The following is a 26,598-nucleotide window of genomic DNA, read 5'->3' as shown; positions in this document are numbered from 1 at the left end:
TCTCGTTCAGAAAAGTCGATTTTCTTGTTTTCAGTTGGAGATGGAAATGAGTACCGTAGTTTTAAAAGTTCATTCATAGGAAAGCAATTAACATAAATTTTGATCTACTGCATAATTTTTTGAGCAAATTTTCATTAAGGAAGTTTAGCGAGTCTCAATATTTTTGAGATTGCACAAGCATGATAACATTAATTCCCACGGTGGACCATTGACTAATATGCTTTCGAATGTGAAGTCCATTTTAAAATGGTGATTGACTGCTGTATAGGGTAAAGTAAGTTCATTGTTTAGTCCACTGTAATAATGCCGCTGTATTTTTGTCTTAACTCTAAACAACGAGTAAGCCGAAATAAGGTTGTAGCTGCTAAATAGAGGTGAATGCCCCTGACTGTATTACGAAATGTCGACTTACTGATATAGTTACGACCTGAGGAATTTAGATATTACTGCATATCCTGTACTCTACAGTGGAAAAATATGTTTATAAGTTCTACAATAATGGTAATAAATTATTGGGCACCTGACTGCATATGCATCATGAGATTCTTCGCCATCTGTTGCGCATTACAATAATAGGTAATTAATGTATCCTTGAAGATAACCATCAATCGTGAGACATTAATTTTTGTGTTTAATGGAACTGTATATAAATCACCTTGCTGTCTCTGGGGATAAATCAATGAGCCATTTCTTCGTATCCACGGCTTGTATAGGGTTGAATGAAAGTTCGTAGCTCGAGTACTAGAAATAGCTGTTAACCATAAATAGAACTCCAAGGTTTTCAGACGCCCTGAAATCACGGAATTCATTCCTCTAAAAGTGTTTGCATTAAATACTTCCTTGAAATTAGAATTCACGATTAAGAAGTTGTGAATGCGTAGGTGTTTGCATACAAGTATTAATAACCATAACGTCACTAATAAAATTTATACAGTGAGAAAAACCATTTATCTTTTAAAATATTGTATGCTGATAATTTATTATTGATATTTGATTTTTCACGTTGCCTAAAAATTTTCTTTTACAGTGCCGGACCTAAAGGTGATAATCTGTACGAATGGGTGTCTACCATTCTTGGACCGCCAGGATCAGTATATGAAGGGGGAGTGTTCTTTCTAGACATTCACTTCTCACCAGAGTATCCTTTCAAGCCACCAAAAGTAAGCACACCTTATTTCCTTCCCTCTTTTTTTGGCTTGTCTCTCATTTAATTTTCACCATCACCTCTTAAGGTAGAGTTACCATATGTCTGTGCAAAATTTGGCCTCGAACTTGAGAACAAACTTTGCTTTCGCAACGTGTTGCCCTGGTATTGCACTGGATTCAAATATTTGCTTTTACACTAGCCGCAGATTAAACTTTTATAAATGATATTACATCGCCAAAAGATTAATCTGCTATTTAACCATTCTCTCATCTTTTAAATAAATGGCGTAACCTTATTTTTAATGCCATTTCTTGCGGTAGTGCAACTCGTTGTGAATAAAAAGTTTTGTTCGGCTATCAGAATTAATAATTAAACAGAAATTATAGTTATAATATTAATAAATAATTTAAATTAATTGATTTTAATATTAATTAGATTATTAAAGTAAAGTAATTATCAAATTATATGGAATTGGGAGGATGGATTTTTTACTGTTTTCTGGGATATGAATGGTGTCATAGTGGCAAAAGTATTACAGATTTCTGTAGAATTGGCTGAAGCCAATCAGAAGCAAACTGTGCAGATGCTGGTCTAAGAGTTTCTATAGCATGATCATTCGCTATTCCACGTTTCACTATCCATTTAATTCCTTTCTAACTCACTGCCTTTTGATCTGGGACCGTTGAATAGAACTCTTTCCATACTGGCCACGAAGTACAAATTTTGTGTAGTCCAGTAATGGTAGAGCAACGAAAAAAAAAAAAAAAAAAACGCGTATGTACTAGGGCTTGCATAAAACCGAGTTTAACCGAAGTTTACTCTTAAAACCGGTTTTAAAACCGATTTTTTCAGACTTAGGGAAAATAATTAAAAGCTTATAACACAGGTATTTATTTTATCTTGGGTAGATTGTACAAATCGTAATCAAATCTTTTAAACAAAATCTATCACCTCTTATAGTAAAAAAAAATTAAAAAATTAAAATTCTCCAAAAAAGTAACCAGCTTGAGATTATACAAAATTACAAATTGTATTCAAATCCTTTGAATAAAAACTATCTTCTCGTATAGTAAACAAAAAAATAATAAGCCCTATAATAATAATAATAAATAAATAAATAAAAATAATGTGAAAAAAAACAGCTTGGGGAAATTACTTTACTATTTATTGCTCAGCTTCCGAAAATGATCCTTTAAAAAACACAGTATATTAAGCATTTTTCCTGATAGACTTGACCTTATTTTTGTGTTAAAGAGACCAGTGATCGAAAACACTCTCTCAGATTGGACACTTGTTGGTTTAATGGTCAGCAGTGCTCTATAAACTTTCTCCAGCTTTTCACTTCTACAGCTAGTTGCCTCCAAAATTTTAAATTCTTTGCTGATTTCCAATTCACTCGGATATTTTGAAGGCTCTTCAGTTAATCTCTTTATTATACTATTACATACTCTCGCATGAGTGCATCTCCAACATCGGAACTAGACGAGTCTTTGTTTTCTTCTAAAAGAACGGTTCGTTTATTTTCAGTTTCTTCATTCAACGCTAAGACTCCTTCGGAATGTTTTGCAAATAATCTCTGGTAAATCTCTACAGCATGCTTTTTCAAAACTTGCTTACTTGGAAAATCAAAAAGTTCTTGAACCTGAATCTTTTTTCCTAAACTTTTTGGGGTTGTGTACATAGCTCAGCAAAGCCAAAGTTTGGCAATTTCGTCTTGCATTATAACGCTGCAAAAGGCTTTGGTGAAATTTTAAAGCAAATGGGTTTTCTACTGTATCAAGCTTAGCAAGCAGAAATTCTATTGAGGACTCTGCTTTAAGTAAGTCTGTATCTTCTGAGGTTATAGCCTTCAGAATCATTTCATCTGGTCGCAAAATTTCACTTAGCAATTCAAGTGTTTTCCAGTCATCGTCAGACACATCTTCAGTTGACAGTACTGCACATAGAGCATTTGGAATGCAATTTTTCAATTTCAAAACTCTCTCAATCATATAGAATGTGCTATCTCATCTAGTCTTGCAATCTAATATACGTTTATATTCTTTCCCATTAAATTTTGCTTTAACAAAATTTTGTAATACGTCATTTTTGGTAGGCGATTTTCGAAAAAGCTTGCAAATTTTTCTGACTCTGTTAATAGTTTGTGCAATATATTGGCCATTGGATTGAAGAAATAAATGAACTCATCGGTAAAGTCGGTTTGATAAAGCATGCCTTGCTGTCTTTCTTCAACTGCTTCATCATCACTACTTTCTTCATTATTTTCATTTTCTTCATTGTCTTTGGGAGACTCAGAGACTGTGGCACTATAATTGATTGCTTTTTTTCATAAAGTACATATATAACTTACAGATGTATACAATGGGCTATATATTGTTGATGATTAGGCGTAATTTTCTTGCCAAACTTAATCATCATTGCTGCTCCATCGGTGGTGCAGGCAACAATATCCTCATCCAAGTTCAAACCAAATTTCTTCAAGTGTCCATTCACAATTTGCTCAGTTTTTCTGCTATCAAGTGAACCATTAATCTCAATAAGACCTAACGACCAATGATTGTCTTTTGAATGCACATTTATATTCATATACCTTTTATTTTGTATAGACGTATATTCGTCTAGAGTCAATGAATACCGTGCACCCAAAACCAATGAATTTTTGAAATGCTGAATGAGTTCTTCTTTCTTAGTTTTATAATAATTCAGAACCATATTTTTAATTCCATTCACTGAGGCTGGTGGTAATTTATCGTATTTATTTCTCTGAAGGTGAAGGCTTGATTGTATAAACTCACTCTTGGCAATTGAATTAAAAGAAAATCCATCTAAAGCAGCTAATTTTGAAATCTCTTCTTCCATAGATTTTTTAACGATAAAGTTTGCTAATGTTCTTACCATTTTTACGGGAGGTTCACTGTTATCTTGTTTAATGTCAATGTGATGCATTTTCTTTAAATGCAACATCAAAGATGATGTAGATCCTCCAGACGACTTCATTATCTTCTGAAATTTCGAACATTGTGTTTCATCTTTGCTTTTTCGAGCAAAATAATTCCATACATTTGATTTCATCTTAGACATATTTAGAGTAATAAATATTAATTAGTAGGAATTTATATCACCGACAATTTTAAATAAAAATATTGAAGATAACAAAGGCACAATACTATGCGTCACTCCCGCAAGCACTGAATGAAGAGTCTAAACGAGGCAAGTTTCAAAATTTTCACGAAAGAAATTATTTATTTACTCGCAATTTTTTTTTTCCCAATTAAATCTATTGTATTTTCAAAATTACATAAAAGCTAAATTTGGTGAAGCTGCTTTTTGGAGAACATTTGATCGCAAATTTAATAGGAATAAAGGAGCCAAAAACTTTCTACAATTGAAAGTTGATGCAATATTCAGCGAATCTGTTTCTAGTGGGTAACCATCAATAAGGCGCGTACCATAACTTGCCTGGCGAACAAGGTAGATGGAACGGAGAAATGTTGAGCATTTTCTTTTACGCTATCGCTCCGACTCACTCAGTCGTAAATGAGTACACCTGCATCGTGCCATGATACAGGTGGGAAGATAAAAGGTATTCCATCCTAGATTTGGGCCACTTGCCCATGAGATTCGTTCCCAAACATAAAATAAAATAAAATAAAAAACATGTTTAAAACATAAAGCAGTTGAACGATCCAGACAAACGAACAAACAAAAGAAAATGTGCGTAACAAAAAACTATATTCGAGAGCTAACTAAGAAAATATTCGAATCCGGTTTTAGAAGCTCGGTTTCGGTTTTAACAACTCAATATGAAAACCGATTTAACCGGTTTTATAAAACCGGTTTGCAAGCCCTAGTATGTACCCTGTACACACGAAAGATGTTTTATTTTATTTGAAAACATCTTTGGCAAAATTCAAAACCGTTTAAAATCGAACAGCTAGAACCGAAGTTATGAACGATGTAACGTTTTATGATCACGTCCGCTACTCTACTTACTCTACCAAATCAACTTTAGTGACTGAGTTAGCGTAATTTAGAAAGTGACGTCATTTTTGTCTCGCATTTTTGCTACCAATCGGTTTTACTTTAAGTCCGAAATATTTAGTATGAACAATGTAACGATTTATGCTCACGCCCCCTACTTACTCTACCAAATGAACGTTCGTGACCGAGTTAGCCTCATTAGCGTAATTTAGAAAGTAACGTAATTTTAAGTCATTTCCGTCTCGCATTTACCAATCGGTTTTACTTCAGTCCGAAAAAATTTAGCAGGTGTCGCCAGATGTTTTCACATAAAAGGAAAAAAAAAAAGGGTAATGAAATTGGCAAATCTTGCCATAACATGTATTGGTGAATACATGTATTTGGAAGAGACCTATTAGAAATGGGATGACAGTAGACACTCCCTGAATACGCCCTACCACTCAATAACATGCCCCGGATTCATGCGTGCTTAGTTTTTAACCGCGAATAGAGAAATATTTTGAATATTCATTGTTCTCTAACATGTAACCAACTACTGCAGTAACATTTAAAGATAAATTCAATGGGATTGTTTAAACTAATGGATAAAACTGGTAGAAACCGAAAGGTGTATTTTAAAAAGGATCACGATTGCTGTGTTATTCATTGCAAGTATAATATTTAAATAAAACATACCGTCACTTAGTAACCCCTTCGTGATTTTACTTAACAGAAGTCGCATAAATAAGTAGCTGTGAATCGTGTCTTGCATATTAGTAGTGGTATTGCTAACAAGACACGCATTGAATTCATTATTTTCTTTTACTGTCATTTTTAGAAAGTTGTTGCCGCAGAATACAATTTCGAAGTTTCATCATCGGATGGCTTTGGCGTTTAGTAAACTTTTTATCGAAAGAGACATCTCCGGGTTTGATTCGAGATTTCTCATAATCTGCTTTCAATGCCTCTCGCCATATTGAAAGAACTGATGCGAGTTTTGGAGTATTGCGAGTCTGAAAAAGCAGATTATGAGAAATCTCGAGATCAGAGGTCAAGTGAAAATAAGATTTTGACCATATAAATTGACACGATAACACGGGTGTAAATTTGGGGATCGGTATTAATGCATCTACTGAACAATAAGACATGTTGGCGGCTGCCCTATAGGGAAGTATGTTTTGCATCAGAGACAATACGGCGTTCACAGTGACGGCTGCGCCCAAGCTTTATTACAACTGAGAGCATTTCTACTGGAGAAATTCACCCATGTATGGAAATAGTGTAAGTTGATAACTGTCTGTGACGTACATTTCAAGACATTGTAGAAACTATCCAGAAACTGTGTTGGGAATTGATCCAGCATCCTACATGCAGACAAACTTATCTGTTACCTAGAAATTTTCATGTTTAGAAAAATTACCCCATTCTGCTCGGAGACGGCGAAGCGAATGAAGTCTATAAGATGTATAACACCATTGTGTATAGCTCAATCAAAAGAGCGAAAAGACTTGGATACAGGCCATTAAAAAAAAATCTGGGATACGGATGGTATAAATACTAAACTGTGGTAATTTTTTTTCTTTTGTGTTTTTTTTTTGAAATATAGAATAACAGTTATTGATTAAAAAAATTTGTCAAATCTCATTTTTATTTAATTCGCTTTCGTAAGTATTTTAAAATAATTTTGAGTGATATTCGTTGGAGAAGACTACCGGACAAAGATTGTTTTTTTTCCCCCCAAATTATTATATGTGAGAATAAAATAATGACGCATATTTCAATTAAATATTAATTACTGTACTTACATACATTATTGTTCTTAACATCAGACGAGGTGCGGGTACTCTAAAGCATGGGCCCTTGTTTGGGCGATTGTCTCGATCGCCCGATGTAAAATCCCACCCTTGTCCATAATGTACTTTTCCATTTTTGAACTGTTAGTCCTCTGTCTGACTAGCTTTTACCTAGATTATTAGATTGATTGATTCTAATCAAAATTAAGTTTTATAAGAAATTTTGAAACAAAATCAGAGTAATCATTCGTAATTCCACTTGTCCTGTTCGCCAACGTCTCATGTTCAATCCGGCTTGACTGCTAAATACGATGACGTTCTTGTATTCACTCTGTCATGTTTGTGAACTATCCTGGCCTTATATGGTTTTCCTGGAGTACAAATAGAAATTTATTTATAGTACAGTATTTGGATATGATACCATTAGAGAAAGAGCGTTTGGTCTTTTTAAATAAAAAGAAAGAAAGAAAGAAATGAGAACGTGTAGTTTGTTTGCCGTAATTCAATATCAAAGCAACTCTTAATGAAGCTGGACAGTGTTGTCTAAGTATATTTATGACGTTATTCTGGAATTGGGCAGTGGTTCTTCCCCAAGTTGCAGGATTTTGAGAGATTTCACTTGTGTACTTTTTAAAAAAAAATAATAAAATTACTTTTTTTATAAGGTCTGTCAGTTTATTATTATTATGACTGATTCCTCCGAAAAACATCGAGTGGTTCCGAACTGATACTTGGGAGTTATAATTCTAAGTTCTAAGCTGAAATGGAATCACGTATCTGCCTTAATCAGCTTACTGCATCCCTGCTAGTACAAGGTCTACCACTTGGAAACTGTACCGAGAAAATTCATGCGACCATTATACTTGTCACCGCATCAGTCAAACCTAAGGAATCATATTCTTGTCCCAGATTTACGTGCATGACAATGCTGAAGACAGTTTCGTATAAAATACCAAGAGTCATTTACCTTCGAAAGTTATTCTCAGCTTGTCCAGAGCGATTACTTCAACCTAGATATGCTACCCTTGTGTCGGTTTTATCTATACCCGCCTGTACTCTTTGTCCATCGCAAAAAAAAAAAAAAAAAAAAAAACAACCAACAACACTAGCCTGGGAACCTGCCCTCCTATGGAAAGAAGGCAGGCGGAAGAAGGTCACGTCCAAGTTCCTTTCTGTTATAAGACGCATGTTAAATGCCAAGTGTTTATTATGGTATTAAAGTTACTTAACAAATACTTAGAAAGTATGGGATGTTTAGCAAAAGACTATTGTTAATGTTTTAATTTCATTATTTTAAGCAAAAGAAGTTGAACATGCCAAAAAAGCAGACAGTTCATTGAATTTTGGTTTAAATTTTCATAAACACTATAAAAAAAGTTAAAAAATATTGATGAAAAAAAAAATGGAGAAATGGTTTACAGGTTCGACTTATAGTGTTCTTTTGGGGCCAGTCCATCCGAAAGCACTATTTATTTTTTTTACGTCGACAGGCGGAAGCAGACTGAATAACCAGCAATCGAGCATCGTTCATTAGTAAAATTTTTGATCAAAGCGTGCAGAACGCTAAAGAAATCCATGAATGAAAGAAAGACTCGAGTGCTGGGGAAGTATTACCCATTTATGTTACTGTTACAATGTGGTCGGCAGAGTTCAAAAGAGGACTGGAGTCAGTTGAGGATGATCCATGGTCTGAATCAATCAGTTGCCATCGTTGAAGGAAAAAAAAAGTTTAAATGACAGAAGAATTAAAGTATCTGAACTTGAAAAAGTGCTTAACAAAGGGATGCCCAGAAAGCGTTTCATTCATGACAAATTAATTCTTGTTATTCATCCAGTTTGGTGACTGGTGATGAAGCTTGGCTACATATTTATGATCTTGAATACAAATTACAAAGCATGCAGCGAAAGCATAAGAGATCTCCAACCCTGAAAATGTTTAGAACTTAACCGATCAGCTGAAGAATTTTTTTAATTTAATTTTATTATTTTAAGGATTTAAACTTTTCGTAAATTAAATACAATAAGGGTATTGAACTTCAGTGTGAATACATATGGTGGGGAAAAATATATAGAATTTTGTACCTGTATTGTTATACTCCGTTCTCAGAACTTTTTGACCACCCCTCGTATTTGGGAGGAGAAGAAAGTGTGGGGTATGCCAGAAAGAGAAATATAAATTATAATTGCTCAAGCAGTCTCCTTCTCTTGAAGTGTAGTTCTCCATCAGCCGAACCGTTTTAAGGGTAAACTTGATGATTATTTTATTTATTTATTATTATTTTTTGTAGATTCTCCAAAAAATTGTGATATAAAATAGCAGAACACCATACAGGCAAAGCAAATTCTAATTTAGAATTTGTGCCTTTAACAAAATGAAGATTACCTACTTTGGCATGCGCGATATTCGAATTAGAGAAGAATTCTGGTAACAGCTCTCCTCTTGTACGACGTCAGACGCTTCTTGCCACCTGACTGACCCGTACGTTCATTTTGACTCATCATCGCATTGTTAGTATAAAAAAAAAAAAAAAAAAATCGTTGGTGGTTGACAGGCACAAGGCCAGCATTGCGAGATCTCGTCTAACAGCTGTGCAGCTTTCTTTCACAACAGCTGCGTCTTCCGATTCCACTTCAGAAGCGTTCACTATAGTCGTGAGTCTCGAAGACAGCCGCTCTTTAGAATCTTGTCTTGCATATTTTAGACCCACGAACCTTGTTTCCTTTAGCGCTATCAGTATATCTTCTCAGCAAACTTGTCAGTGTAGAATGATAATTAGGATTGATTCAATCCGCCTTGCTTTTTGCATATAAAAAATACCGTTTAATGTCGTCCATTCTGAAAAGGTCAACGTTAATAGCTGCACTTACCACACGTCGTTAGTAATTAAAAAAGAAAAAGAAACGCCTTGGGTGGGATTATTTTATTCAATAAAAAAAAAAAAAGCCCTTGTCATCCTAAGAAGCGGTCGGATCAAATTCAAATTTGGATTCTACATGCTTCAAAGGATACAGAAAACGATTAGTTTCGCAGAACTGGGAAATTCAGTTCCAAAATTCACAACCAGAGGAGCAAAGAGAGGTTTCTGTCTTTGTACTTCTTGATATATGGACGCTGCCGCATGCATAACTACAGTGATCTGCATACATCTATTCTTTGTCCTCCGTGACGGTATACTGATATCGCCAGTTTTCACTTGTTAGAGTGGAGTTTAGGTTTGAATCCTGTCAGAGACTGGAGGATTAAAGCCCCTTCAATCTGGGCTGTAATTAGCCTATCTCAGGTGAAGGAAGTTGGTTTTCACCCCCGCAACATGCAAATCTGTCCTTGGATATATAAAAATTAAAATTTCTGTTTATACTCCGGCACGACAACCAGGTCAGTAGAGTTTACAATAAATCGTCAATACAAATATTTATCATATTTAGTACCCAGGCTTGAGTGGACCGGGGTTCAAGCCCGGTCCACTCAAGGGACGCGTGCTATGCTCTCTCGCTCATGACCACTCGACTACGTTAGGCCAATTGTATAGTCAGAATCTGACTACCATAAGTGGTGTTTTTAATTTCAAGAGATATAGTTTGCATCAGCGATAACTTTTTACAAATGCATATCAACCATCTTTTCTTGTTGTAAATCTATTCCTCAAAATGCAAATCGTTTATTCCACCGTGGTGTGTTCTGGAACAGCCCCCCCCCCCACTCCTTCTGCATCTATTGTGATACCCAAATTCCAGATTTAATGCAATCCTCTCGTTTTTTACATCGACAGAGTTCTCAGAATATGGAAACTTGGTTGGGCTGACGTTTTAAAAACCGTAAATCTTCATATACCTGTCATTCTCATTTTCTGAAAAATACTGGATAATGCTGCAAACAGCATGCTTCTCCAAAAAATCTATGAAAAGACAGAAAAGAGGTATAAAGAAATCAATAATTTTATAATATTGCCAGGGGGGGTATTTCAACGGAAAAGCTGAAGTTAAATAAAGTTGGGACCCATTATCAGATGTTCGTTGAAGGGGATCATTCTGCTCCTTATGAAGATCGACTCCAAGTAGTCGATCCAAAGGCCAGGGCTTATATTCCATCGAGCCTAGAGAAAAATATAGCTGTCCTGATGGCTCAGGACAGCTGTAAAATTTAAAAAGATATTAGCAACTTAGAATGAACCATGGATAACGGTATTTGCCTGTAAGTTGGGCATAAACCGAAGCCCTAGCGCAGTTCTTCAGATGTCTCATCCTAAAAATTACAAGAAAAATATTATAATTATATATATAAAAAAAACCCACAAAAATTAAAATTTTTTTATGTAATTTTGAATTATTATATGATTTTCTCTTATATGTCGCAAATCTTTTTCTGTTATTGGTTGGATATCGTGAAAAGTGTGATCAGAGCCTAGATTAGACAGGAATATGGCGTCCTTTATATATATATATATTTTTTTTTTTTTTTTTTTTTTTGATACAAAAAGTAAAATTACTCTTTGTTAACGAAGAAACCCGTCCTTTCCTCCCCCCCCCCTTTTTTTTTTTACTGTAAACTTATAGTTTATTTCAAAGTACTCGGGATCAAGAATAATTTTGAAATTAAACTTAGCTGATATGAATGTTAGAATACTTTAGAAAACCAATTGTGTCTAAAGCCGGATATTATCAGTTTTATTAAAAATGTCTGCCGGACAGAGATGGAGAGATGAAAGCAGGAGTTGTCCTTTTGTGGACGCCTATACTTTGCCAAATAGCAGGTGCGTCATATCTACTGCACCACGGCCTCAGAATTTTCAGTTCAACTAACCATAAAGCATTATCTCACTCTTTCCTGTCAAGGACATAGCTACTATAGTAATTGGGCAGTAAGTTCTATCAAGCATGCACTGAGATTTTTTTTTTTTTTTTTTAAGAAATTGTGGATGTGTCCTGCAGAATTTCATGCAGTGATATTATTTTGTTGTTCATCCGCTTCGTGAATCATTTTACGAGTATTTTGCATTTACTACCGTTGAAATGATAATTGAGTAGCATATTAACCATAAATTGGAAGGAACACAGCTTCGACAGTTATCCTTATAAAGCAAGATGCTCCAAGCAAAGAACACATCTGGAAATGAATTTATTGTAGTAGAAGTGGATACGATGAAATCGGACATAATAGAAAAACGATGGTAGATTCATTCGCTTGATTGCACCAGTTTTGAAAGTCGACTTCTAATTACAACCATAAACATCGTCTCTGTTTCTCTGACTGCTAGTTCGAGTACTGTACAGTACCGGTTTTCTTTCCTTCCGTTAGGTTTCTCTGACTTGTGAGTTGAGCATGCGTAAATAATGTTAACGATCGTCATGCGGAGAACGTTGGGACAGGCCCCGAGATAATCTAGACACATTACTATTTTCGTTTCGTTGCGAAATATTTAACGAGGTAGAAAAATATTATCATCAAATTAGAAGGCATTTATTTTTAGATTGATTTGTGTATTTATTATGCTGTTCCAGCTGAATTTAATTCTTTTAAGTATGACTTTTATATTAGCTTAATAACAAGAAAATTTTGGAGTCATTAAAAAGAGTTTCAAGTAATGCTTTCGGCTATTGATCGTTCGTTCTTTTGTTTGTATTGTGTTCCAAAATACACTGTGCATTTCAAATAAGTCTGTATTATTTTAATTTGTATTAATTTGAATGACTTGCTGCGAAATTTTTAATGATAACTATGATTTTTCAGTAAATTATTGTTATCTGGGGAAATGTGAACTTATTATTATGGCGTAGTGTACACCAATAGACTGCGTCATAAGGCCCCAAGATATTGTTGTATCGTCCTCTCCTCCATGTAGTATGAAGTTCCAGTATAGCATCATCTAGAGGAGGCTGCTTTATGACGCTTAATCAGATAGCGAATAATCGTAACTATTGCTACTCTTCCAGCTGGTTATTGAGTGTGATACTACGAGGGCTGTTTGTAAAGAAAGGTGATCCGGCGAAAAGAAATATGATCCTCTGTAAAGTAAGATTATCCGGCGAAAAGACATTTTATTACAGAACAATAAAACGATGAAGAGTTCACAGCTAATCGGTTTTGATAAGAATACAACAATTAACTGTATTTAGCAGTCACGTGAGCTTGAACCACGGTCAGCTGAAAATGCTTATGCTACTTTATTGTCACGTTGACCACCCCGTACGTCAGGCTCCATTAGTACACTGCTTTCTGACTTAAAGAACTTGTTACACCTTGTCTCGATCACTGTCGTAAAATTCGAGATTTCCATTCCAACCAGATTTTAATGCACCTTTTAACTTCATCGTTACCGTCATGTCGGCTTTGTGTTATGTTTTTCAAAACTTTGAACACGTTGAAGGTAGAAAGGGGCAAGGTTGAAACTTTCTAGTGGATAGGCAAGCACCTTTATCCATAATGCTGTAACCACTGTCGTCTGGGTGGATTATTCGACATTGTTTAAAGTGACTACTCCGAAAGAAGATTTATTTTTTTTGGACAAAGCTGTTGGACCATATGCATCTTGCAGTTTCTGATTATTTTTTGTGGACGTACGTTAGTCCCTTTGGCATTGCAGAAATATAATAACTGTGCACACTTGATTTGTTCACTTTTAAAATAGGACAGCCATTTTGATTTGGCAACCGATGTCATCAAAGGGGAACAGCATCCTGTAACAAGAAGAATAGAAATGCTACATATGTACTCTTTATTCAGGGTTTCTCTTCCAAAGAAGACCTTACCTTACTTTTCAAACAGCATGTAACCGATCTTTGCTCTTAACCAGTCCACGTAACAATTATTGCTTGTTTCGATATATTACTTTTATTATTCACATTTAAAAACATAAAGAATTAAAATAAATTAAATTTAAAAAAATCTCGTAGCCTTAGTTTGGCCATATATTTTTGGCAGTATATAATTTTTATTTTTTATTTATTTATTTCCTTCATAGGTATTTTATTTCTCGTTACAACCTACAGAAATTCAAGGCCAGTGTCAGCAAGTTTGTTCTGGCTTTCCAACTCTGAAAATACCAAGGAGTACTCTATGGCCCATCAACCTGTTTGAGGTCCGATAAAAATAACACTTGATTATGTCACGTTCTTTTAATGATGATTGCCGGAACTGTGACAAATATAATTCGCGATACTTGATATTTGAAAAATTATTATTTTTGTTTAGGTGCCCGTTAAGTGAAAATTCTTTTTACAATAATCATGTGGTTAAAGATTGAAGGTAACGTCTTAATTGATTATTATGGAAATCATCAATGATCACGGAGATTTGTATCACAACCTCGAGTTTATTTTTGTTTGAATAAATTCAAACCAATTTTCTATTTTTTTTATGAAATTAGCTGTTTGAGACTAGAGAAAATGCGCCTGCACCCATTATCAGATAAGGCCGAACGCGTTCTTAAATAGTTTAGGATGATGGACAAAGAGGGAAGTAATACTGGTTGGAATTTTAAATTTACAGTCTGGAGCACCAGACATCTTTCGCTATAATTTACTGAGGGTTCTTACCATCCTCTGCTCCTATCGCCATTCCCCGTGTCATATATTTTCATCTTCTTTCAGTGGGATTCGCAGTAAAAGCCAGTACGGTAATGGCGTTCACTGGCTTATATCAGAATCGATAACTTGAGTGTCTAGACCAGGGATGGTGAACCTACAGCTTGCATGCCCAAAGTGGCACGCAAGACGAATTTACCGTGCACGTGATTATATATACATATTAGCGTACACTTAACTTTTCTGTGACCGGTATGTCTATTTTTTGTTCACTTGGGTTTTGTCTTATCTTCTTCAAACAGTTGATCTTGAATTCCATTAGATAGTCTTTTTATTTGCGCTTCATTGTTCAATTCTGTGATGATACCATTCGGTTAACTGTTTGGACCATGTTGCTGCTTCCCCAGAGAGAATTATTACCGCCTAAGCGATAGCTACTATAGAAGCTAGTGTTTTTGGATACGTTTATTCATTTGCCACTGTTAGTGACAAATGAATGATTGTAGATGGTCGAGTCGAGCTTTAATTTGTTCAATGTATTGTTCATTTAGCTTTATTATAATAATTCTTCCCCCCCCCCCAACATAATACTTTTTTTTCATAATTTTCCATGATTTTTGGTTGTTTCTATACTTTTTTCTTATGTAACTGGAGCCTTGTTTGGGGCTTGAGAGGTAAAATTTCTAGATTATCGTATTCGTATTATCTCTGAAGTTGTGGTAACCACGTTCGGCCCCTGAAAATATTGAACCAAATTATCTTGTATTTTTCCTAGATGTCTTGGTTTCTTTGCCAGCCTAATCCTTCGTGATTTAAAGATATCTCGTATATAGTTTTTAAGATTTTTTTTTCTTAATTTGTTGACTGACTATTGCTTCATCATTATGGTCCTTCCCCAGAGTTCTGCATTGAATTGGTCGTTCGCAGATTGGTCATCCTGTTTCTGCAGATATTAACGAGCTTTATGTATCATTGCCTTGTTACAGGGTAGTACACGAAATGTTGACATATTTGTATCGTCAATTAAACCAGTGGTTTTCAACCGGGGTCCAGAGGTGCCATGTAATTTTGGATTAAGTTACTTAAACTTTTTATTTTTTATTATTATTATTTTTTTTGAAATTTATATATTTATTTCATTATAAAAAGGTGTACATTGTACCGTATCTCTTTAATTTTGTGGTGATCTATAATTGATGTTTATTTAGTACCTCTATATAAAGAATAAAATTATTATAATAACTATCATATAACATATATATTTTTAATATTATATACATGTTTGTTGTTGTTTGTTATTTGGTTTTTAGGCGCATTAGCAACTAAGGCCATATTGCTCCGGGGATATGCGGTGGTCATTCCCTGGCCTTTCCGCATCCTCCGTATTTGGTGATTACGGAGGATGCGGAAAGGCCAGGAAACTTTGGGAACCTGTGAATTAAACCGAACTTAGATATTCCTTTAGAGGCATGGTGTAGGTAAACTGTGTTATTTGAAGATAATAAAGCACTCAATCCTACGTTGGTTGAATTATGTTTATTTTCAATTTGGAAATATGTACATGGAGTCAAACGTTTCGTGGTACTTAGGTCACAAGAACTTTACAAGTTCTTGTGACATTAGTACCTTTGTAACGTGCATATACAAAAGTACCTTTTGTGACGGTGATATTGCAAAGATGGCTGCCACTGAAGAAAATAGCACGAAACGTTTGATTCCGTTATGTTCATATTTCTAACTCGGAACATAGCTTTGTTATATTCAGATTTTTATAAAACCGAACTATTTAGTTAAATTTCGTTTAAAGTTGGTGGTAGTATAGCTCTCAGGAAAAGAGACTTAATGTGATTAGTGTTGCTCTATCAACGGACCGGTTATAACTTAACTAGAGGTAGTTAAGTTTTGAAGATGCGATAATTTCCCACGGAATCTGTTCAATTTTTTAATTTATTCACCTTTTAGAATTAAAAATAAGATGGTTTACCTATTAATTTTCTAAATTATTTTATTTTATTATTATTTTTTTGTAACCTTAATTTTTAACCTTTAATACAAATTGATCCAACTGAAGTTAATGAAATTGATGAAAATAATAATAATTAATACCGCGAAGCGAAAAACTTTTCAGAAACATCTGCGAAACATATGACTGTTAGACTGTTTATTAAAAAATATTCTAAACCTACACAGGTGAAGTATTTTTTTTTTGTTTTTTTTTTTCCCCTAGTAAATTGTTCAGGATATCCTGTGCAAACATAAGTCCCTCCGGCTTGCTTTCGTTTGACAGTGTCATTATTTCTTCCTCGCTTTTGTAAGAGTTGTTTATCTACGATATACCATTTATCACAGAAGTCCTTGGTAAACTAAAGCATCTTCAAAACTTAACTACCTACTAGTGTAGTGAACCAGTCCGTTGACAGAGCGACTCTAATCACATGGAGTGTCTTCTCCTGAGAGGACTGTGATCCCTGGCTGTAGTAGTGGTATAGTGATCGAAATTTTTTTTATTTTAATTTTGGCTGTCAGTAATTCTTGATATAGTCTACATCAACACTCATTAACTAAAAAATCAGAGGAATATTTTTTCATAACATAGTAAGATCGCATGTGTTTATGCGTTTAGTTGCGGTCTGTGTGAAAATTGTTTGCAATTATTAGGTCATTTATATCTTGTTTAATGTTTCCACTTTTTCTTGGGAGATTCACGATGATTGTCATAAAATAAAATTAAGCTATAAGTGAAGTTTCTTGGGTTTCGTGGTACGAGGAGTTGCAAGAGCAGAACGAGCACTCTCAGGGATAAAGCTTCGCGAAACGAAAAACATTTCAGAACCTTCATATGAGAGGCGTTTTAAAAGTTTATGGTCTGAGTATGAAAGGTTTATTTGAGAAGTCTGGTAGCGATAGTCCCCGTTGGAGTTGATGCTTTTGCCACCGATGCTGCAATGCATTGATTCCAGCTGCGAAGAAAGTTTTTTTTTCTCTTGGGCCTCCAGGAATGCATCCACTGCAGCAATGACGTCACTGTCGGAGTCGCCATTGTAACAGATGACAGACTTGTGAGTAAGCACGTTGTCCTGGTGGAACAAGACTCCTTTGCTGAGTTTTCCTCGGCTTTTGTCTTTGATGTTTTCACGCAAACGCCTTACAAAGTCTGCATAATATGTCCCTGTGTTTCCACTGTTTGGATTACTCCTATATCTCTGGTTGCAAGTGATGGAACCACGTTTCATCCATGGTCACAAACCCTTGCAAGGAAATTTGCTGGATCTTCTTTGAAATACAAATGTTTACTTGACACTTCTCGAGCCCGTGACCACCAAATACAGAGGTGCGGAAAGGTCAGGGAATGACCACCACATATCCCCGGAGCAATATGGCCTTAGTTGCTAATGCTCCTAAAAACCAAAATAACAACAACTTGACACTTTTTGTGCTTTCTTGATCTGTTATCAACAACTTTTGGACCTATCGTGCTGACATATTTTCAAAGCGAGAACCGCTGTTATTATGTGGTACGCACGTTTAGATGAGATGTCCAAAACGCTGGCAATATACCGAACTGTTACCCGCCGATTACTCATCACCAGATCATGAACACTGCCAAAAACTTCTGCAGTGTTGGACGTTGCAGATCTTCCACAGAGTGGGTAATCTTTCAGGTTCCCCCTCTCTTGTTTAAATTCTCTGCTCATTTTTCAACCATGGAATAGGAAGGGGCATCCTTCTCCAGTGTTGTGACCATATCCGCATGGATTGCCTTTGGCATCTATCCCTCTTTTCCTAGATATTGGATGATTGCACCGTGACTGATTTTCTTCATTTTTCCTCATTCACACAACTTTGACTTCAAGACCTGTAATTAAAAAAAAAATATGTGATTGAAGCTGCATGAATTTTGGTAGGTTACTACACTGCTCGACGAAATTAACAGAACAAAATGTTTTTCATGAATATTTTATTGTGAACAGTGTCTACGAAGGCAAATATTTGTATAATGGGCATCCTGGCATGCAAATTTCGAGTGTCCAATAGAAATCGATCTACCACCTTACAGACTCGCACATTATGAAAATTATTAATGCCTTTAAAAACACGGATTGCGACCACATCACTTCATTCCTGTTTTTGTTGGCTTGCTCAGTGGGGGATAGCCACATCTCCAGTACCCAGAATGGGAAATAATCGTTGTTTAGATGATTCTTTGAGATGACGGGCCGGCCGTTGGATGATTTGAAACCGGGCTGTCGCAGGCGAAGATGGCACATTGGCTTAATGTGTCACGCAATGTCGTCTGGAAACCGTTCAAGAAGAGCTGGCCAAGGTCGCCCGAGGGCTACTTCAACGAGTACAGACTGCTGTCTGGCTCTAACAGCACGATGCCGCCCTGTTATCAACTGTCTCTTGAGGTGCTGTGGCAACAGGTGAAAACATTTTCAACGGGACTGTGTTAAGAAGGCTCAATTCAAGTGGACTCTACGCAAGGAAGCCATTGGTTTGTATCCCATTAACTACAAAACCACCGCAGAGTGCGTCGAAACTGGTGCCATGAATGTGTGACTTGGAGCGGTGGCAAATGGGATACAGTTCTGTTCTCTATTGAGTCCTATTTTAGCTTACAAACAGATTCTAGGCGTTATTTCATCTGGAGACAATGAGCAATGCGGTGCCATCCTTCCAACGTCAGAGAAAGGGACATCTATGGTGGAGGCGGTGTTCTCGGGTGAGGTGAAATAATAATCAACGGCCGCACCCACTTCATGTTTTTGATAGGGGTACTGTAACTGTGCAGAGTTACCGAGAACATTACAGGTCCTCGGATCCTATGTGCAACTTTTTAGGGGTGCGGTTGGCCTAGAATTTATTTTCATGCACGATAACGCCACTGCTCAGAGTTCAAGTGGTGGAGGAATATCTTGAACCTGAAGATATCCAGCGACTTCCGTGGCCAGCACGATCACAGACTTAAATCGGATCGAAGATGCGCAGGATGCCCTTGGATGTAGCAGTGCATGTCAATGGTAAACTCCTTGGTCACTTGGTCAGCTAAGGTCTGCGCTGGTGGAAGAATGGGATTTGTTGCCACAGAATCTTATAGACACCCTTCGGGCATGGTTCACTGCTCTCAGGCTTGTTTTAGCCATTGGAGGGGATCATGCACCGTACTGATGTAATGTGACCATATTTTCGAGCATCTTGTATCGACTTTTGTATGTGACCTTTTTGGTAGTTCTTATACAACCCCTACAAATGTCCCTTATACCTGTCCGAAGTTTCTCGCTGTCTCCTGATTTCATTGTTATTCTATGGTACACCACTATACCAACTTTTGTCCGGCTTCATCGAAAGATGCACGAGTTACACACGTGTTCTGTTAATTTTGTCGAGCAGTGTATTTGAAGTGTTATACATTAAGTACCGAAATTGTTAATTTAATACTTTACCACTACCCTTTCATACTCAGACGACGAACTTTTCAAATCCCCCTCGTACTGTATATCCTTTATTTAGCGAATTTCAGTTTTTACGGAGTTGCAGAAGTCAATTACTCTAATGCTCTGAACCCGAGTGTATAATTTTTAGGTTTACTTCTCTTCAAATATTGCTGTTATATAAGGATATGGACTGATGTCCGTGGCGCTGTGACGTAGATTTACCTTCCGTCTCTTTTATTAAATAGAAAAGTTTATTTTCTATTAATGTTCTCTGCAGTTCTCCGCTTCGATTTGTTTGTTTTTTCAAAAAAGAAATAAATCGAAGCGGAGAATTGTAGTACTCTCAGCGTCTCTGTTTAAATAGAGCCCATCCATTTTCTCCCTGAATTGTATGTTATTACTGTGTAACATTTTTGTACATTCAATAATATATAGAGTATGTACTTAGTGTGTCGAAGACATTACTTTACAGTTTTTTAATTAAAATCCTAATGTTTAGTCATCACATGTTTCCTCTGGATATTGATTTTCAAAGCTTAATTGAGTTTGAAACTTGAGTGGACACGCCGTGGTTGGTTTACTACTGAGTTTTATCGAACTAAGAAACTCCACTCTTTTCAATTAGTTCTTGTAGAACTTAAGATAGAAAAAGTGTCACATTTTAGATAGTTTTCTACCTTGGGAACACGGCTATTTATGTTTCACTATCATGTTTTGGTACCAGTCTTAATATCGGCAGATAGAGGTCAACGTTACCTTGGCCTTCTGGGATTGTATTTCGTACCTCATATTATTGATCGTTTGGATTGCCTACTCTTCGAATGGACAGAAAAGCGGATTTCGCTTCATATTGATTACTGTGTTAACTGTTATGTGCAACTCCTTGCATTAGTTGATCTAACTCGGGTTAGTCTCCTCACCCTCTCCCCCATCCAAAAATATCAAAACTGAATTCTGTGCCAGTTTAACAGATTTATTCAACTTGTCCTCAATCGATACGAAGTTAGGCAGGAAGCATGCATTGATTCTTCTCGTTGAGCATTCATGAGATGATTTCAGCTGCATACTTCACCTTCTAACCTCAGTTTAAATCTGTCTTCCATTTTAATGAAACAGAAGATGTTTTTCTGTTTCATTAACTTTTTTCATTGCTGTGTCAATATTGTCTATTAGCGATATTCGTTGTAGAGCTTTATACTGTTTGGCTAGTTTTCATTACGAAGGTTTTTTTACGAAATTGAACTAAAATTTCAATCGTACATTTTACATGCATTAATCTTAGATCTTAAGTTTGTCAGTTTCGATTAACCATCTATCTTCATTATTGGTTATTGCTGTCATGACAACAACCTGCCCGCTTCTAAAGTTGATTTTTATTAAACTAGTCTCTTGAATAAATCATCATCTTTTCTTAGCCACTGACTTCTTTTATCTACACTGTCCTGTACGTCTAGAACTGGCAACATTCACTTCACCGGTTGCGAATAAAACTTTCGATTTGAACGCCCAGACCTTGAAGGCAAAAACTCGCATATTTTTTTCTTTTAGAACTACAGAATGACAACGAATCACGCATTGTCGACCATCCCTAGCTGTGCAGAAGCCTACCAATTTGTTACCAAAACTTCGTATTGGAGAAGATTACTGGGTTTGTTGTGTTTAAACCTAGCAGCAGTAATTCAACGTCTTCAAGGTGGTTTTTTTTTTTTTTTTTTTTCCCTTCTTCTTTGAGAGATCACAAAAGAAATAAGCATTTGGTGGGTGGTGTGCGTATATGTGCACTTCATCCACCAAAATCATCACTATTATTCAAAGTAAAGTATGCGGTGTATTTAAGAATTCTGAAAACCGGTCTTCAGATGCCAACAGCTGTCGTATACTTCACTCAGTGGACGCTTTATTAACAGACATGGTAGTAACGAGTTACAAAGTTAACTTAGAAGTTATTGGCTTTGATAACCTGTTATTTTATTTATTTATTTATTTTTTTAACCCAATAACTAAACTTAATAAGTTGAAAATATTTTGTAAAAGTAACGGACTTAACTTTAAGTTGTGTGTGTTCTGGGGTCTGACAAAAGCTTAACTTCTGGACTAAAAACCCGAGTTTCCTGGAGGAAAAACCTTGCTGCTCTCGCCGGAGACCAACTAATTCAACCACGTTGTGAAAAAGGCACATAAATATTCCTCATTTCATCGACGGGATTCGAACTCAGGCCTTCTTCCACCCGGCGTGGTTAGGATGGAGATTTTACCAAATGTGCTACCGCGAGAGTAGTTCCGAACTAACACTGTGCATTATTGTAATTTTTTTTAAGAAATTAACTTTAAACTAAACTAGAAAAATTGTTAGAAAAATCGTTATCAGTTTAAAGTCTGGTCATAATCTGCCCACAAAGATACCACCAGAACTCTATAATCGACCATTAGAAGAATTTTATAATACAGTCTGACTTGCAATAGGAATTGAGCCCAGTTAGCATTACTAGAGGCATTTGATGCAAGAAAGCAAGCTTATGCAGCATCAGCCAAAAAAAAAAAAAAACCCACTTCCACTTCACCCCTCGTTCGTTCAAAATACCTGTCTAGCTGAGCCTTAAACTTATTTAGGCTATCAACCTCCACTACAAGGGATGGAAGTCTGTTCCACCAACCAACCACCCGCTGGCTAAAGGCAAATTTCCGCACGTCTATCCTACATCTGTCTTTCCTCAATTTGAATTTATGCCCTCTCAGGTGATTATTCTGAGCTAGAGGAAGAATCCCATCAACATTGAGCATGCTCAAACCATTCAAGGCTTTATACACCTCTATCAGATCACCTCGCTGGTGCCTAGTCTCCAGACACTGTAATTTGCAAAACTTAAGCCTTTCTTCGTAAGAGCACCCCTATGTTCCATTCACTAATCTTGTTGCCCTTCTCTGTACTCGTTCCAGCAGCTCTACATCCTTCTTGAAATGAGGCCTCCAGACCTGTATACAGTACTCTAGGTGTGGCCTGACCATTGCCTTATACAAGGGAATAATCACCTCCTTATCCCTGCTGGAAAGATTCCTGTATATCATTGGCAATACTCCATGAGCTACTCTTGCATCCCGTCTGCACTGCTCAGAGAACCTCATATCTGCCTGCACAACCACCCCCAAGTCCCTTTCATTCTCTACCACTGTCAGTGTAGTACCACAGAGTTGATACGTTGCTCTGAGGTTGCTGTTTCCCATGTGTAGTACTTTACATTTGTCAATGTTAAACTTCATTTGCCACCTCTCAGCCCATCTGCTCAACCTTTCCAGATCCTGTTGCAGCAGCATAGTGTCAGTAGTGTCCTTGACAACCCTGCCAACCTTTGTATCGTCTGCAAACTTGGAACTGCAATTGCTTTCTTATTTCTAGGAAAGACCTTGCTACTTTTTTTGAACATAAGTTGATTTCCAATTCAGAATCAGCGCTCAAAACAATTTGTATTTTGTCCAGAGGTTAATTATTTTCTTTTTTCAGATAATGAAATAAAAGCTGTAGACGACATCTGAGAACAACCTAGCAAAGATAATTTCATTCCTGTATAAAATTAACCTCGGAACTCCACAGATTTTAACACAAAAGATATAAATAACATTGAATTCAGTATTTGTAATTCCAGGTAAATCTTCATTATGTTTTACCAGTTTCCTCTTCCCCCAAGGAACAATAATGCCTTTTCGTTATAAACTCAAAATACTACATACTTATAAAAATTTATATGCTCAATATATCCCTCACATTCTCAACTGGATTCAGACCTGAAGAATTAATGTTTCTCTATACAGTTTTTGCAAGGTGAATAGTTGCTTTGTAGTCGTTAAAGAACCCATTGCAATCCGGGTAGAAATGAAGCATTCCAGGGTGAAGTTGGTTCGATAATGACAGAAATATATTTATTTGTGGTAAAAACCGGTTCTTCTAAGTACGAGCGAACGCATTCCCACCAACAGAATATATCCCCTACCATGATATCGTCTGCGGCCACTTGAGCGGTGGGCACGAGATAGCAGGATGTATGGTTCATGAGGCTCAGACACACTTTCACCTTACCATTGTTGCAAAAAAAAAAAAAAAAAAATCCTCTGAATTCACGTGATCTTTTTCCACTGTTCTACGATCCATCCTTTTCTTTGGCGGCACCAAAGACTGTCGAACTTTCAAATTTTTTACACAAAGAAGGGACTTTCATATAGGCACACGATTACGAAATTCTAGTTATTCAACTCTCCCCGAATAGTTCCATTGGAATGAGTCTTTCTTTGCTCAAATTGAATTTTTTTTTTTCAGTCACTTTTTGCTTTCTTTGCTGAAATCTCTTTAAATCGCTGCAGTCTTGTTCCTGAAGTACCGACTTACTGCCGCATTTCTTCCTTTTAGAGCTACATTCGCTTTCGTTTTCCACCCACCGTATACTTCTGAGATGTTGCTTTCGACACGCCTTTGTGTTTTAAATTATGGCTCCCGCTGAACGTGCTCCAACAATAACACTATTCTGAAATCAGAAAGATCCTGTCTGGCCTGATCAACCAAGAAGTCGCAGGAAAGCATACAGTATTTATATAATACCAAGGAACTTGTGTCGTACCATGATAACTTATATTTGCATACCGTACGTTTAGTTATCTATTGACGCTAATTGCAAAAGGTTTCTAATTTTTTTGGCCAGTGAGTGTAATCTAGCATTAAGGCCACAGTCTTTAGATGTTGTTTTTGAGATGGCTATTCGCAAGGTTGTCAGTTCTGTTTGGCACTAAACCGGCATTACTGGACATTTGGAATCCGATGTAGTAATATGATATGTTTATTTGGCATTCGATTTTGGATTGCCAGTGCAGTTGTGGATCATTGTACCTATAATGCGAAATTCCGAAGGACATATTCATTCATCTTGCTAATTGCGCCATTTCCACGTATATAGGCGAAAACAGTACTTCTTTAAATTATTGGTCGCAAGTAAGTTGTGGTATGGAACGGACTACGAATATGGGAAAAAAGATGTGCACGAAACAAAAAAAAAAAAAAAAAAAAATTGAAACCAAAAATGAATCTTTACAAATTTTGTCTGTAATTACGCGTATATCTTTCGGTAGGTTTACTGGATGAAATTTAACTGCGGAGTATTTTCAATTTCTACTCACTGTTTGTAAGTTACTTTAGTTACCTTATATAAACATTATTTTTGTTTAAACATTTATATTATGTAATCATATACCTGACGCAAATGATAATTCCTCTTCTCCACTAACCAAAAATTTCAGCCACAAGCGCTGCATCTATTCCAGTTTTTCATCCCTCGAACATTCAATTCAGTCCGATTTGTGAACAGGCGCAATTTATGGACATAATTAGCGGCGGTTCCAAGATTTCCTAAATGTTGGGGGGGGGGGGGGGAGAAGCTAAAGTACTTTTCCGGTGAACCATTAAGCATAAATCATAATGTAGCAATAAAAGGATCTACATTATTTTAATCACAAGAGAGCGGCTATAGCCCCTTATCCCCTACCTGGGATCGCCACTGAACATAAAAGAACCAAGGTATCGAAAAAAAGGATCCTGGATGAATTGAACCACGAAGCTCATCCATAAACTCTTGTCCTTAAGACACCACCGCATTGATGCCTTTTTGCTGTCGATAACTTGCTATCTCACTGGTAAAGATGCTATAGGACTTCAGTTAATCTTACATGCTTAATGTATTATACGATCCTTTTTATTTAATATACAGTAGTAAGTTGAAATACAATCTTTTTAAGTATCATCTTACTGTTACTCAGTTTTTTATTACATGGCGTTTAATTATTTGTGTTAACCTCCTGCTACGATCATTCGCGCTATGATGGGTACTATTGTATTGTTTTCTTCCCCAAAGTCTTTGTAAAGATTTAAAGATGCAATAAAGGATTTAATAATAATAACACACGCATTTCTTAACCATCTATCTGGTCGGCGGCTTAACTGACCTTAGCTGATCATGTATAGTTGAGGTATTGCGTTAAAAAAAAAAAAAAAAAAACAGTAACTTCTTAACGTGAGTTAAGGTCATTTTAGTTGAGCCCTCGCGGCAGCACAGTGCGTAGTTCCCTCCCTCTCCCGAAAACCCTGGTTTTTCCCCTTAGCAAACTGATTGAAGAACACACGTAACATAACTTTTCAGTTAAAAGCCAAGTTGTTTTTAGGTATATAATCTTACTGCAGTTGACTCTTAAAAAGAGAAAAGAAAGAGAAAGAAATAAAAAGAAAACCTAGTCTTATCGAGATTATTTGCGTACTCTGCGCACCTGTCTTGGTGTAATTCTAGCGTTGTTACATAAGAGGACTTCTATTTTCCACTTCATGTTTGATGTCGGAAGTGACACCGGATTCTCTGTGCTTATAAAATTTGAACCAATAGGCGTGCATTTCCTCTTTGAAGAGGAATCTACTTTTCTGACATCTGCTCTTCTTTAAGGAAGCGTTACGTGTTCATTGGAGAAGATGATTATCAAATTGTGTTAAATCAGAATGAAAAGTTTTCTAGAAATTTAGCCATTCATAAAGTTTATTTCGTGTATATGAATTCTCCAAGAATTGTTTCACTCTGTTATGAATGGACATCCTTATAAAGTCTCTTCTTTTTGAAAGATACTGCTGCCTTTAGTGCTTATTACTAAACTAGTCCGGTACCTTGGATTTTTCAGGAAGGGGTGAAGACGAAAAGAGGTCATAAACATTTCCCTTTAA

At 36.2% G+C, this 26,598-nt stretch overlaps 1 protein-coding gene across 1 annotated transcript in view; it reads left to right on the top strand.

Moving 5' to 3' along the window:
* LOC150086665 (ubiquitin-conjugating enzyme E2-24 kDa-like) overlaps nucleotides 1-26,598 on the top strand; it is a 251,835-nt gene that overhangs the window by 205,954 nt on the left and 19,283 nt on the right. The window contains exon 4 of the mRNA XM_090372670.1: nucleotides 1,028-1,160. Within this exon, the coding sequence (XP_090228796.1) occupies nucleotides 1,028-1,160 (133 nt within the window). The remainder of the gene's footprint in view (nucleotides 1-1,027; nucleotides 1,161-26,598) is intronic.

The sequence above is a fragment of the Mastigoproctus giganteus genome, chromosome 4, assembly GCF_048544385.1.
Source record: "Mastigoproctus giganteus isolate SK-2022 chromosome 4, ASM4854438v1, whole genome shotgun sequence".
In the NCBI taxonomy this organism is placed as follows: Eukaryota; Metazoa; Arthropoda; class Arachnida; order Uropygi; family Thelyphonidae; genus Mastigoproctus; species Mastigoproctus giganteus.
The sequence above is the reverse complement of the archived record's forward strand: the minus strand, read 5'-3'. Positions and strand labels throughout refer to the sequence as shown.